Source organism: Anomaloglossus baeobatrachus, chromosome 7 (genome assembly GCF_048569485.1).
Source record: "Anomaloglossus baeobatrachus isolate aAnoBae1 chromosome 7, aAnoBae1.hap1, whole genome shotgun sequence".
NCBI classification, from domain to species: Eukaryota; Metazoa; Chordata; class Amphibia; order Anura; family Aromobatidae; genus Anomaloglossus; species Anomaloglossus baeobatrachus.
Window position 1 is genome coordinate 37,883,497 of NC_134359.1, and position 15,202 is coordinate 37,898,698.

Genomic DNA, 15,202 nt, shown 5'->3' on the forward strand with positions numbered 1-15,202 from the left:
AGCGTTCCAGAGTATGGGGGAGGCACGGGAGAAATCTTGTACGCGATTGTGGGAAGAGGAGATAAGAGAGGCGCAGAGAAGGAGATCTTGTGAAGATCTGAGGTTGCGTGCAGGTAAGTACCGGGAGAATAAGTCACAGATGTAAGGAGGAGACAGGTTGTGGATGGCTTTGTATACCATGGTTAATGTTTTGAACTGGAGTCGTTGGGCGATGGGAAGCCAGTGAAGGGATTGGCAGAGTGGCGAGGCTGGGGAATAGCGGTGAGACAGGTGGATTAAGGGGGCCGCAGAGTTTAGGATAGATTGGAGGGGTGCAAGAGTGTTGGAAGGGAGGCCAGAGAGCAGGGGGTTGCAGTAGTCGAGGTGGAAGATGATGAGAGCATGCACTAATGTTTTATCATTAACACCTCTTCTCCTCATATGGTATAGGGGGAATCCTTGCCTGTGGACATACCGCCTTGGTCGTGGAGTTATAATGCTCAATATTTAATATAAAATTTCCCCCCCTAAGGTCCAGACATATTATTATTATTATTATTTATTATTATTATAGCGCCATTTATTCCATGGCGCTTTACAAGTGAAAGAGGGTATACGTACAACAATCATTAACATATGAATGGATCAAATTAGATTAGTCTTGTGTGGCCTACCAAGCATCTATGTGGCATACCGGGCACCTGTGCTGCCTACCAACGTTTGTTTTCCATGTAGGTCTGGTATTCACATAATATTTGGATAACCTACTCTGCTTATCACAATGATCCACATCTGACTTCAACAGGGATTCCCTAAAGACTTTGTGAGGATAAATATCCAGCCAAGAAGAGGTGGCTAAAGAATCATGGCTATCTCTAAGGTGTTTCTAATTTTGCTAGTTTGGTAACTTCCACAGCCTACACCTCCAATTAAAAATGTGATTCTACATTTCTCATGTATTTTCACCATACCTAAAGTGCTCCGTTATCTTGCCACCATCATTTATTCCCTGTTTAGTTTGTCTCTGAAATGACCAGCATAGAACCATGAAGAGCCTGAACTTTGCCACCCTGGTCTATTCTGTGCTGCTGAATGAGAATAAAACTATCGTCAAACCTGCCAATCCCTTCTAGAGAAGAGATAAGCCACCAGTAAATCAGATCAACAACTGTACGTCCAAAAAAGAATACAAAATATTTTATTGGTAATTAAACACATTTAGACAATATTGCAGAGATATCTCATTAAAAACAGTCCATACTACCCTGATGAAGTTGTGAGAGAAACGCGCGTTGGGGTACTGGGCAGTGCTGGTCTGGCTGTCAGCGCATGTCCTATGACATTCATGGGTTGTTATTTTAGGATCACCTGGCAATGGCTCCTATGACAACCCTTCTGGTAGCTCAACAGATTTTTTTATTTGCATGGTATAAATCTTTCTGATCACCCATCTTAGTAGGAGTATATGCTATTTTACATGTTGATTAATCCTATGACAACTCTTGCGGGTGTTCTTATTTTGCATTATACACTAACTATTTAGCTTTTATGTCTAACCTCCTGCATGAATGATTTTGGGATATGCCTAAATACAACCTGTCATGTTGCTATCATGTTACTTGCTGACATCACCCACGCTGCCTTGTTTTTAAGGGTTTGGAGTGTTTTTAATGAGATATCTCATCAATATTGTCTATGTGTGTTTAATTACCAATAAAGTATTTTGTATTCATTTTGGACATATAGTTGATCTGATTTACTGGTAGCTCATAGGTTTATACATTTCTGCGTTTCATACTCCAGTATATATGATGTTAATTTATACTTTTGGGCACTATATTCTTTATTGGTTTAATAGAGCAGCGATAAGGCATATGAAATGTAGTCCAGACTTTCCGCAGCACACCCCATGGCACTTCAATGGCCAATTTGGGAAAACAAAGGAGCTTATTAGTCCATTTGATATTGGGGATGAAATCACTTTAAGGGAACTTTTTGCGCTCTTTTTATTAATGTTGGGCGCTATACTATTTTGTTATAAAGTGTATAAGCAGCTATGCTACGAATGGAATAGGCAAGATACATTAACGATGTAGTGTGCCGTGGTGGTCCTAGCTATAGATAAGGTGATGTCTGGCTCCTGAGATATAGATAGGGGCCCTTGCTGAAATTAGGGGCCAAAGGTGGACGGTTGTTGCTCTTGTTTTATTCCTGCTACTCCCGAGTATTCCCGATTTTGTTTTTTCGTAAATCCGCCGTACAATTCCAGAGACATGGACCCTTTTTATTAAGTGCTATTTTTTATGGTCTATACCAAGGGGGCAGTGCTACAAGGATCCTCTGGGGCGTGTCTTTAAGCTGCTTTGCATAACTCTATAAGCCATGCCTTATTGGCAAAGAACATAAAAATTAGCACTGAGTAAAAAGGCCAATTTCTCTGGAACTGTAAAAAAAAAAAACAACTACTAAATAATCAGGGGATCAGCAGTGATAAAATAAGAGCAGAAATTAGCCACTTTTGACCTGGTGACAGATCATCTTTAAAGAGGATCATCCATGATTTTTTTTTGTATACAAATACACCCTGCCATTCCCCTATACTTTTTTGTCACAAGCCCTGACTGTCATGCACTTTGTAGACCTTAATCCTAAATGGGATGCAATTGGTGTTCTTGACTTAACTTTCATACAATAAAAAAAAAGCATTTGAGGTGCAAATTTGGTATTAAGGGGGACGAAAGACCATTATAATAATTGGGGGGGGGTCTTTCTTTTCCATTTAGGCCCAGTATCTTCAAGTCACACTTTGGATGAGGGGAACAGGTGACCGCGGGAGGTAGTGAGGGCAGTCAGAGAAAGGAACAGGTGACCGCGGGTGGTAGTGAGGGCAGTCAGTGAAAGGAACAGGTGACTGTGGGAAGTAGTAAGGGCAGTCAGAGAAGGGAACAGGTGACCGCGGGAGGTAGTGAGAGCAGTCAGAGAAAGGAACAGGTGACCGCGGGTGGTAGTGAGGGCAGTCAGAGAAAGGAACAGGTGACCACAGGAGGCAGTGAGGGCAGTCAGAGGGAGGAACAGGTGACTGCGGGAGGTAGGAAGGGCAGTCAGAGAGAGGAACAGGCGACTGTGGGAAGTAGTAAGGGCAGTCAGAGAAGGGAACAGGTGACCGCGGGAGGTAGTGAGAGCAGTCAGAGAGATGGGAAAAGGTGACTGCGGGAGGTAGTGGTGGCAGTCAGAGAGCAGAACAGGCAACCACAAGAGGTAGTGAGGGCAGTCAGAGAGTGGAACAGACGACCGCGGGATGCAGTGAGGGCAGTCAGAGAGGGGAACACGCTACCACGGGAGGTAGTGAGCTCCCAATGGAAATCTTCAAGCGGAAGCTGAATAAACGTATAGCTGGGATGATTTAGGAAAACCTGCACTGGCAGGGGGTTGGACCCGATGGCCCTTGAGGTCCCTTCCAACCCTACCATTCTATGATTCTATTCGTCAAGACAAGAAAAATGCTTGGGTTCCCAGTTGACTTGCATTCGATTTGTGATGAATACCGGAATAGAACTTTGGTATTCGTTACATACAATGCGAACACGAATAGTTACTACTCACCCATCACAATTTAAGACTTGTTCCACCCTATTCTTGGGAAGATAGGTGGGATTATTTATATAAATACATTATCATTTTTAATTAAAATTCCCATTCTCAACTTGTGCCTCCGAATTTTACTCAGACACGTTTCATCGAGACTTGTACATTATACGTTATTAAATCCAACCTGCCTTAATATCTTCTTTATGGGTAAAAAAAAAGAACAAAAATCTCCAAAAGATCCAGAAAAATATCTACAATCTGCGTTATATTTTGTGATCTTTCCTCTATTTGAGCTGTGCGTTGTTTTCGCCTCCATCTTTCTGTGTTACGTCTACCGTACTTGTGTTTGTGAACATTATTTCACTCTATCATTTATTATTCATGAGTTTTTGCTTTGACTTGTCTCTTTCTGTTGCACAGACCCATTCATTTCTCCATATCATAACCCAATCATGTTTGACTTTAAGCCAAATAGAGGATGGCACATTTGGCCCTACTGTGGAATACTGTAACGGCAACAGCCGGCAAGCCTGGATACTGAGGAATTACACCAGACTGGAGGTTATTAGAAATGTTTTTTACAGTCCCACTGATTACTTTCTATGAAAGCTATATGAGGTTGGTATACTGTATTGATGATACAATGAATTCTGTAAGATATACGTGAATTTATACTATATATCTTCCAATAACTCAGAAATGCTAATTCTGTAAAATTCAATTGCAAATAATATTTTTCATTTATTTCTCAATTTTATTTTTTTTCCAATATGGACATTTTTTTAAAACTTTTTTCAGAGATATCAGTACTGGAAGATTTAGGCTGAATATCTCTCCTCCTATCCCAATGACAAGAATACTCATGTTGATCCCCCTTCCTGTAAATATGACTTTTGGGGATGTGATATTGACTAAACGGATCAATGTGCACATCAAAAATATGAATTTTGTTTGGAAACCAAATAATGTCTCCTATGACCAAACTGACGGGCAGGAGATCTACATCAGAAGTATTTTGGTCAAGATCGAGATGAGAAAAGTAATTTTTTTTAAAGCAACCTAGAATTTTAAGAATCCAAATCTATATAAGTATCCCACAGAGTCATACCTGGACTTAAGAGTTTAATTTGTTCCATGACCGAGCTTTTAACTCAATTTGCTCTTATGTCAAATTAAATTTCCCATTAAAATTAATTGAAATGCTATTAATTTGTTCCAGCCCCTACTTATGGCTCCCCATTCTGGTATATGCCCCCCATCCTGATATATATGGTCCCCCATCCTCGTGTAAATGATCCCCCATGCTGGTATTCCTGGTATATGGCCCCCATCTTGGTATTGTATATGTAATCCCAATCCTGGTACATGGCCCCATTCTGATATATATGGTCCCCCATCCTAGTATATATAATCCCCCATGCTGGTATTCCTGGTATATGGCCCCATCCTGGTACTGCAGATGTAATCCCCATCCTGGTACATGGCCCCATCCTGATATATATATGGTCCCCCATCCTAGTATATATAATCCCCCATCCTGGTATTCCTGGTACAAGGCCCCATCCTGATATATATATGGTCCCCCATCCTAGTATATATAATCCCCCATCCTGGTATTCCTGGTATATGGGTCCCATCCTAGTACTGTATACATGACTCCATCCTGGCAAATGGCCCCCCATCTTGATATATATGATTCCCCATCCTGGTATATGACCCCCTCTTGGCAGTGTATATATGTTCCCCATCCTGGTACATGGCCCAATCCTGATAAATATGGTCCCCAATCCTGGTACATATGATCCCCTATCCTAGTAGATATGATCCCCTATGCTGGTATTCCTGGTATATGGCCCCATCCTGGTACTGCAGATGTAATCCCCATCCTTGTACATGGCCCCATCCTGATATATATATATATATGGTCCCCCATCCTAGTATATATGATCCCCCATGCTGGTATTCCTGGTATATGGCCCCATCCTGGTACATGGCCCCATCCTGATATATATATATATATATATATATGGTCCCCTATCCTAGTATATATAATCCCCCATCCTGGTATTCCTGGTATATGGGTCCCATCCTAGTACTGTATACATGACTCCATCCTGGCAAATGGCCCCCCATCTTGATATATATGATCCCCCATCCTGGTATATGACCCCCTCTTGGCAGTGTATATATGATCCCCATCCTGGTACATGGCCCAATCCTGATAAAAATTGTCCCCAATCCTGGTACATATGATCCCCTATCCTGATACATGGCCCTTCATCCTGGTACATGGACCCATCCTGGTACATGGCCCCCATCCTGATATATATGGTTCCCCATCCCTGATATTCCTGGTATATGGCTCCCATCCTGGTACTATATACATGACCCCATCCTGGTTAGTTGGCCTGCCATCTTGATATATATATGGCCCCCTTTCTGATATATATATAGGGACTTCCATCCTAGTATATATGATCCCCCATGCTGGTATTCTGGGATATGGCCCCATCTTGGTACCATATATGTAATCCCCATCCTGGTACATGGCCCCATCCTTTTTTATATATATATATATATATATATATATATATATATATATATTCCCCCATCCTAGTATATATGATCCCCAATCCTGGTATTCCTGGTTTATGGGTCCCATCCTGGTAATGTATACATGACTCCATCCTGGTACATGGCCCCCCATCTTGATATATATGATCCCCCATCCTGGTATATGGCCCCCATCCTGGCACTGTATATATGATCCCCATCCTGGTACATGGCCCTATCCTGATAAATATGGCCCCCAATCCTGGTATGTATGATCCCCTATCCTGATACATGGCCCTCCATCCTGGTACATGGACCCATCCTGGTACATGGCCCCCATCCTGATATATATGGTTCCCCATCCTAATATATATGATCCCCCATCCTGGTATTCCTGGTACATGGCTCCCATCCTAGTACTGTATACATGACTCCATCCTGGTACATTGCCTGACATCTTGATATACTGTATATAGGTCCCCCATCCTGGCACTGTATATATGATCCCCATCCTGGTATATGGCCCCAATCCTGATAAATATGGTCCCCAATCCTGGTATATATGATCCCCTATTCTGATACATGGCCCCCCATCTTGGTACATGGCCCCCATCCTGATACATGGCCACCATCATGCCACACATTAAAAAATATTATATTCTCCCTCTGGTCCCCCGCAGCGCTGCGTCCTCATCTCCTAAAGGTAGCTGAAGGCATGTGGGAGCATAGAGCTCACACGCTGATCAGCTGACGCACTCCCACATACTCTCAGCTGTCTGCATGAGACGAGCATGCCGCGCTGCAGAGGACCAGAGGGAGGGTGAGAATAATAGTTTTTTTTAATGTTGAGCCTGATCTAGACAGCTGATCAGAGTGTGAGTGCCGCATTCCCACATGCTGTCAGTTTGCCTGTATGCTGTACTCGCTGCTCTCTACTCCCGGGATGATGGGCGGGGGGAGCAGGGAATATTCAGTTTCTTAATGAGTGGATATATGTGATCACGCAGCAGCTGCTCATAACTCAGATTTGTGTTTCCATTACAAAGCAAAAAAGATACAGAACGTCGGCTCTTATCTCGAAAAATTCGTAAGTTGGTGAATTCGTTAGTCAAGATATTACTGTATACAGTTCTGTATGCACAGCAAATCAAAATCTTATACAAAGAATATGCAGAACTCAATAAATTATTCACAAAAATACTTTCTAGTAATATGTAATTAAAATAATACTTAACAAACAAGCAATACCACACACAAAGGACTATATCAAACACAAAACCTACCACTCTGTGTTGTGGATGACTACACAGAAAAAATTTCCCAAGATGGAGCTTAAGGCGAAACGCACTCGACGACTGTTTTTTTTTCTAGGTGAGCATATATCTACCACTGTGTTTGTAGTCAATACTATTTATAAGACTTCCCTGGCACTATTATTTTGTAATATATTCCTCTATGCATTGTAAATTTTGGCTTTCGTATATTGTTTCTGAGTATCCATTTGCAATGCAGAGTATTACGATTAGTGTACATATACTGTATTTCTTGCAAGTAAGGCTATCTTCTCCTCTAGTTGATATATTCCTTTGTGTCAGGAATTGTTTGTTTTTTAAGTATTCTTTTAACCTTGCATCAATAAAGAGCGTCGGTATTCATCTTTATTGATTTCTGCACATTCTTTGTATAGGATTCTGGAATATGAATTGCAAATTTCTCAATTTTTGGAAAGTCAATTTATACATAGAAGAATTGATTTCATCAGCCTTTTTTACAAGCTTATGTGAATTTCTATCAGTAAAGGGCACTATTGATACATACCCTATTAGCTTGATCCAAGAACAATTAAAGTGCATGGAGGCCTGAAGATCCTTAAGATACAGCCATGGTCACCTAAGTATATCAGTCCCTGTCTGCATGTCTCCCATCTGTCATCAGAATGAAGCTTATCAATATTGAAACTGATCGTCTACACAGAGATTCTCTGGACCACCATAGTGAGAACATTTACTTCCACCATTGATGGTTTTACAGCTGATAGAGGCTGACTAACTATAAGCAGAGATTGTAAAATCCCTTTGCTAGTGTAATTAATATGATACTCCACTAGCTTTCCATAATTCTGCATGGTAGCTGTCACAATTCCTCTGTGCAGAGCATCTTGAACACTATGATAAGCTCTGCTGTGTTTTCCTGAGCTACTGGCTGGCAGGTTGATTGACAGTACAGGCTTCCATGATGATTACTGAGGTGTTCTATCTTCCTGGTAATTGCTCTGCTTCTTTAATGAGCACGCTCTTCCAGAACCTTGCCAGTCGTACTTTCTGGTTCTGTAGTTGTGCTGTTGGCCTGTGTTCCTGCCTGTGCTCTGATATTTGTTTTCTGAGCCTGGACTGTTGTTTGACTCCTCTCTGCACGCTCCCTGTTCCTGTCGTGACTTCCTGGCTTTCGACCTTGGACCGCTACCTGACCACGTCTCAGTTTTCTGCCTGAATCCATTACTTGCCTTCTCGGAATTCTGACTCTCAGATTGTGACCTTACTACGCCTCTGTGTACTGTTTGTGACCATACGTGTCCTCCTGTTACCAGACCGCGGTCTTTCTTACTACTCTACCGGTTGTACTACCCGTAAATAGTAAGAAGGAGAGTGGTGGGGTGCTACGCCAGATGACCTGGTCTCCACAGTCACCAGACCTGAACCCAATCGAGATGGTTTGGGGTGAGCTGGACCGCAGACTGAAGGCAAAAGGGCCAACAGGTGCTAAGCATCTCTGGGAACTCCTTCAAGACTGTTGGAAAACCATTTCCGGTGACTACCTCATGAAGCTCATCAAGAGAATGCCAAGAATGTGCAAAGCAGTAATCAAAGCAAAAGGTGGATACTCTGAAGAGCCTAGAATATAAGACATATTTTCAGTTGTTTCACACTTGTTTGTTAAGTATTTCATTCCACATGTGTTAATTCATAGTTTTGATGCCTTCAATGTGAATCTACAATTTTCAGAGTCAAGAAAGTAAAGAAAACTCTGTGAATGAGAAGGTGTGTCCAAACTTTTGGTCTGTACTGTATGTATAGAATCAGCATGATAGCCCCAGCATAGCATTGGCTTTAGTTTGTAATGGAAAATCCTGGTGGATGGTCCTCTTTAAAAAGCTTCAGTGTGAAAATTGTAAGATTACTAATTTAAAAAACTGGTCATTTTCTGATGATAGATATCTTTTAACAATGTTCTCCCAAACCTCTCCAACAGAATACAAGCAATGGTATATGAGTAACGTCAAACATTCTCAATATGGGAAAGTGGAGACATGTATAAGTAACCCATACATTGATGGGATGCTCCCTACCTGCTTAGTGTCAGGTTATTAATAGGTTATTATTTATTGGCAAATAAATATGTTCTATGATAATTGTAAAGATAATACAATATGTTTCTTGTTGCAATAGGAGGTGAACCTTAACTAGAGTTGAGCGGGAAGGCAATAATCCGGGGCCGGCGGGTTGTTAACAGACTTAAAAATAAGTCCGATCCGCTCCGGAATCCGGTGCCCATATAAGTCAATGGGGACCGGAATCCGGAGGGTTAAAATGTTTGTGGAGGGGCTAGGGGGCTGGAAACGAGCGCGGCATACTCACCGAGGCGCTGTCATGGCGACACACTCCTTCCGGGTCACGCTGTTACCTTCCGGAGCCGACAATTCAATATTCATGGTTTTCCCTGCCCACCGGCATGTGTTGGTTGCAGATAGACACGCCCCCATCCTGAGTGGCAGCGTGTCAGCTAACTGCAACCAATCACAGGCGCCAGGACGGCCAGTGGGCGGGGAAAGCAGTGCACTGTCGGTCACGTTGGTAAACACACTCGGCAGCACAGTTATAGCACTCGGCTGCAGCCCCAGCCGTCGCGCAGTATCTGTGCTGTTTATCCAGTGCCCGGAGTCACACGTGCGAGGCTGCCGGGTTCTGCCAGAGCCCCTCGCACCTGTGATTCCGGTAAAAGTAAAAAAAAAAAAAAAAATGACGTACGGTCCCCCTAATCTTCACATCCAGCCAAGATAACGCCGGCCAGGTTCTGGTATATCCTCAGCCCGCAGCCGTCCGGTATGTCGAATCTGTTAGATGCGACATACCGGTGCAATACCGGCTCTTCCCGCTGGCGTGATGCGGTGCCAGTCGGGGTAATTGCAGGGGTTAGCAGGGGCACATAGCTGCTGCTAAACCCTAGGTTTGCGATGGTACAGGCGTCTATCAGATACCTGCATCACACAAACCTGTAAGTGACAGTAAATAAACACACACACAGAAAAATCCTTTATTTGAAATAAAATACAAAACACTCCTCCTTCACCACTTTATTAACCCCCAAACACCCTGCAGTTCCGACGTAATCCACAGGAGAAGTCCCACGCCGCTTCAGCTCTGCTACATGTTAGAGCGAGCAGCCATAGAGCACGACCGCCCGCTCTGAGTGCAGCGTAGTACTGACCACGATAAGCGATGACTGCACGGCAGACACTGTCACAGGCTGGGGGGCGGGTCAGCCAGGAACCAATCACAGCTGAGAGGATGGGCGGTGGGCGGGGAAAACACGGAAAGCTGTGTGACAGCACAGGAAGTGAAAGCGCGACCCGGAAGCAAGTGTGCCGCCATGACAGAGTCTGGTAAGTATGAAACGCTATTTATTTATTGTTTTTTTTTTTCATTTTTTATTAAATGCCGGTTCCGGATTGTGCAGCCGGTATCCCGGGCCCGAATAGTGCTGAAACCACGCGGATCCGGACATTTACAGCCCGGGCCCGCTCAGCCCTAACCTTAACTCAATGAATATCATTATTCTGTTGGCATAATGCCCTCCTGTCCTAGGCTATAACACGGAGAGAAAAAAAAACAGATTAAGTAATGTATTTGCATTAAAATATAACGATTGGCAAAGATAGATTGTTAGAGGTTCGATTTGTACGAATCCAGCAAAGTGGCAGCCAGACCCCTACCCATTTTTCGTTACTCCATTAAGCATTGGGAAAAACATTAAAAACATTATCCTCACCTGTCCGAGGCACTCATTTTGCCATTTTGAGGTCCATTACTGGCTGGCCTCATTGGTGGACAAGTGAAGGGTGTCACACATCGTGACGTATTGCCCTCCATGTGACAACGTGAGACTAATCAATGTTCTCAGGGTTGGAGAGAAGTTGAGGGAGCCACAATGGTGGCTGGTATAAGATGGGTAAAAGCTCTGGGGTCTGGAGAGCTCTTAGAGCATAATAACAGCAATCGGGACACTTTAAATTAATCTGCCCATAGATTCTAACAAATTGCTTTATCCAGGAGGAATCAAGATATTCAAGGAGAGTTGGGAGGTTGGTTTAAGGATTGCAACATGTCTCTGAGGTGCCGTAGATGTATTCTGGCCATACACATGAGATAGCTGTCATCAAATGATTTTCTTGGTTTCCAGCTTTCTCTCCCATGTACCCGATACATGAGTGCTAAGCTCAAATTGAGCATTCATATGTTTTAAAAGCGGAGAGTGGAGAAAGCCACTAAACACTCTAAAACACAAGAATGAACTTTTTTTTATTTGCCCTAACTACTCTTAAAGGGAACCTGTCACCAGATTTGGTGACTATAAGCTGTGGCCACCACCAGTGGGCCTCGACGCGCGTTTCACCAGGATGGCTTCGTCAAGTCTTTTTAGCCAAAAGAGTGTGGTCTTCAAAAAGAAACCTAAAGAGAGTAGAATTGAAGCCTCCACCAGCTCGGCTAAATAAAAAAATCTAGATTTTCATACAGGAAAAAAGGGAGCAAAATAAAAATAACGCCAGATTCAGGAAAAAGTCATTTTACACCAGATGACAGGAATTACATATTTATGGCAAGTGACCGATCCTCTATAAATGAGAATATCTAAATTGATAGATAATTTAGTCAATTAATTGTAAATTGTATGTACAGTATATTTTATTTTGCAATAGAGCTAGAATGGAGCAGCACTAAGTACATGCATGGGTGCAAATACTTATAAGAGTCCTCCAAGAGCCTGTTTATATATATGTACATATATATATATATATATATATATATATATATACAGTGTGTATGTATATATATATGTATGTATATATATATATATATATATATATATATATATATATATATATATATATGTATATATATGTATATATATGTATATATATGTATATATATGTATATATGTATATACTTTTCTAGAAAAGAAGAAGATAGAAAGATACATATATTGGTTGTGTGATATGAATCAGATAGATTGATAGTTGGGAGATTCATTATTTGATTGACTAATGGTGTTAAAATCTCTACAATTCTGGTTCTTTTTCTGCATTGCTTTGTTCGTGAGCGTGCCGTAATTAATCTCATGTAATATTTAACAGGCATCTGTTGCTTTCTCTCGGCAGCATTTTGTACTAAGACATATCAACAGCAACCAGTGTTTGGACGAGCCGACAGATGACGATAAAATGGTCCCGACCATGAAGGAGTGCAACGGAAGCAGATCCCAGCAGTGGCTGTTACGTAACATGACCTTGAATGCATAAAACTCCGCAACAGTTGACGAATTGGTCCCCGAAGAAAAGTCTGAGGACCTTAATTAGCAGCTATAAGAACACTTGAATGGAAAATGACACTTTCTTCGCTCTCACTGACATAAAATAATTAAAAAAACCTCTTTGAATCCATCTGGGAGGACATAAATAGGACCTTTTCTAATTATTCTTCCGTTATCGATACCTGACTCTACATGCCCAGATGCAAATTGCGTCTGTTTACCATAGGAATAAGCAGGACGCTCTGGAGGCGGTATATATCCGGACACCCCAGGATCCACTCTACGTGTCGCAGATACTAAATGGGAGAAGATTGGATATATTGTAGTGTAAAAGAATATTTTATTACTAAATACAGAACACGAACTACATCCAGTTATGGCCAAAAGTGACCACTGATGTCCAAACTCTATTGTGCCGGAGGGCTTTTTAAGAAAATGTTCGGAGATGATAGAGCTTATGTATAAAGAGCGTGTTGTGTGCGATGTCTTATAATTCCTGTGTCCTTGACTCTAAAATTGATTTTAAAAAGTTGTTGCACCTTAAATCTGGTCTAGGATATAATGCTTGGGTATAGCCAGGGTGGCATGGCATGTGGCCCAGGTGCTGTATACAGGGTTTACAACAAGCTCATACACCATTGACCCAGTTGGTATCACCGAATGATGGCCAATGCATGCTCCTACTTTCCTAGGCACAACCAACCCTTGGTATGTCAAGAATCACAAATGGGTTAAAGGGTCAACAAAAATTTAGATAAAAGGCTACATTATGGCATAAAATAACAAAACAACCATTACTTAAAGAGGTTGTCCACTACTTTCACATTGATGGTTTATTCTAAGGGGCACTTTGCACACTACGACCGACATTGCAAGCTGATGCTGATGCTGTGATGCCGTGCGCGATAGTCCCCGCCCCCGTCGCAGCTGCGATATCATGGTGATAGCTGCCGTAGCGAACATTATCGCTACGGCAGCTTCACACGCACTTACCTGCCCTGCGACGTCGTTCTGGCTGGCGAACCGCCTCCTTATTAAGGGGGCAGGTCGTGCGGTGTCATAGCGATGTCACACGGCAGGCGGCCAATAGACGCGGAGGGGCGTAAACATCCCGCCCACTTCCTTCCTTCCGCATAGCCGGCGTGAGCCGCAGGACGCAGGTAGGAGATGTTCCTCGCTCCTGCGGCTTCACACACAGCGATGTGTGCTGCCGCAGGAACGAGGAACAACATCGTAACATCGGTATTTCCCAATTCATGGAAATGTCGGACCCTACACCGATGATACAATAACAACGCTTTTGCGCTCGTTAATCGTATCAAAAAGGATTTACACACTACGATATCGCCTGCGACGCCGGATGTGCGTCACTTTCGATTTGACCCCACTGCCATTGCAGCTGCGATGTCGTAGTGTGCAAAGTGCCCTTAAGGATAGGCCATCAATGTCTGATGGGCCGGGGTCCAACACCCATCCCCTCCACCAATCAGCTGTTTACATTCCCGGTGGCGGCAGTAGGCAACTGTAAATGCTCAGCTCCGGAGCTGCTCCGTCTTCTTTTAGCGGCCGCGGTCAGGACACATCCGACTCCTATTGATTAGATTGGGAGGCATGTGGCCACTATCAGAAGACACAAGAGCTCCGAAGCTGAGCATTTCCAGCTGCCTCTGCCGGGACCGAGATCCACTGTTCGGTGCGGCTTGACGGACCCTGGCCGACCAGACATTGATGACTTATCCTAAGGATGAGCCGTCAAAGTAGCGGACAACCCCTTTAATGCCTTAAGCCAATTTTAGTTTTTGCACCTTCATTTTTATCCTTTTTATCCTTCCCTTCTTTCCAAGAGCCATAACTTTTTTTTACTTTTCTGTCAAGATCGCCGTATGAGGATTTGTATTGTTTCGGGATGAGCAGTAGTTTTGAAGGACACCTTTTATTTTACCATACAATGTACTAAAAAAACATGAAACAAAAAAAAATAAAAATAGGTAAAATGGTGAAAAAAGTGCAATTACACCATTGTATTTTGGGTATCATTTACAATTTTTATTGTCTGGTAAAAATGACCTGGAATATGATACTAATATTTGTATGTTTTGGTTTTTTTTTGTTTTTTTTTTATTATTGTAAGGTCTTACAAACCTATTTAACTTTCTAAAAAAATGTAGCTAGAGTCACCATCTGAGAATAGATCCATAACATTTTTATTTTCCCATGGATAAACTTCTAGGGGGATTTTTGTTTGCTTCTTGAGCTGACATTTTTTTTGTGTTTGATCACATTTTATTGCATTTTTAAGGGGAATCAGGGCAAATCCAAAAAGTTCATTCTAGTATTTAGATTTTTTTTTTATTCTTTATGACATTTACCTTATGGGTTAAATGTTTAATATTCTGTTAGTTCAGGCTTTTACGGTCGGAGGATACAAAATATGTTTCTTTTATTTTCTTTAATTTTTCATAGGGAAAAAGAGGATGATTCAATCTTTCATACACCA

The 15,202-nt window shown here is 42.3% G+C and overlaps 1 protein-coding gene across 5 annotated transcripts in view; it reads left to right on the plus strand.

The window, feature by feature from the left end:
- The window catches only part of GALNT13 (polypeptide N-acetylgalactosaminyltransferase 13), a 455,667-nt gene that overhangs the window by 382,440 nt on the left and 58,025 nt on the right, over positions 1–15,202 (plus strand). For 2 of the 5 annotated variants that reach the window (XM_075317226.1, XM_075317227.1), the window contains 2 exons: positions 3,988–4,185; positions 12,554–12,640. The exons of 1 other annotated variant lie outside the window; for it this stretch is intronic. In XM_075317226.1, coding sequence (XP_075173341.1) covers positions 3,988–4,173 — 186 coding nt within the window. In that variant the 3' untranslated portion in view covers positions 4,174–4,185; positions 12,554–12,640. Of the gene's footprint in view, positions 1–3,987; positions 4,186–12,553; positions 13,251–15,202 lie in introns of those variants that run through there. 2 more of the 5 variants (XM_075317228.1, XM_075317229.1) reach the window with 1 other exon arrangement.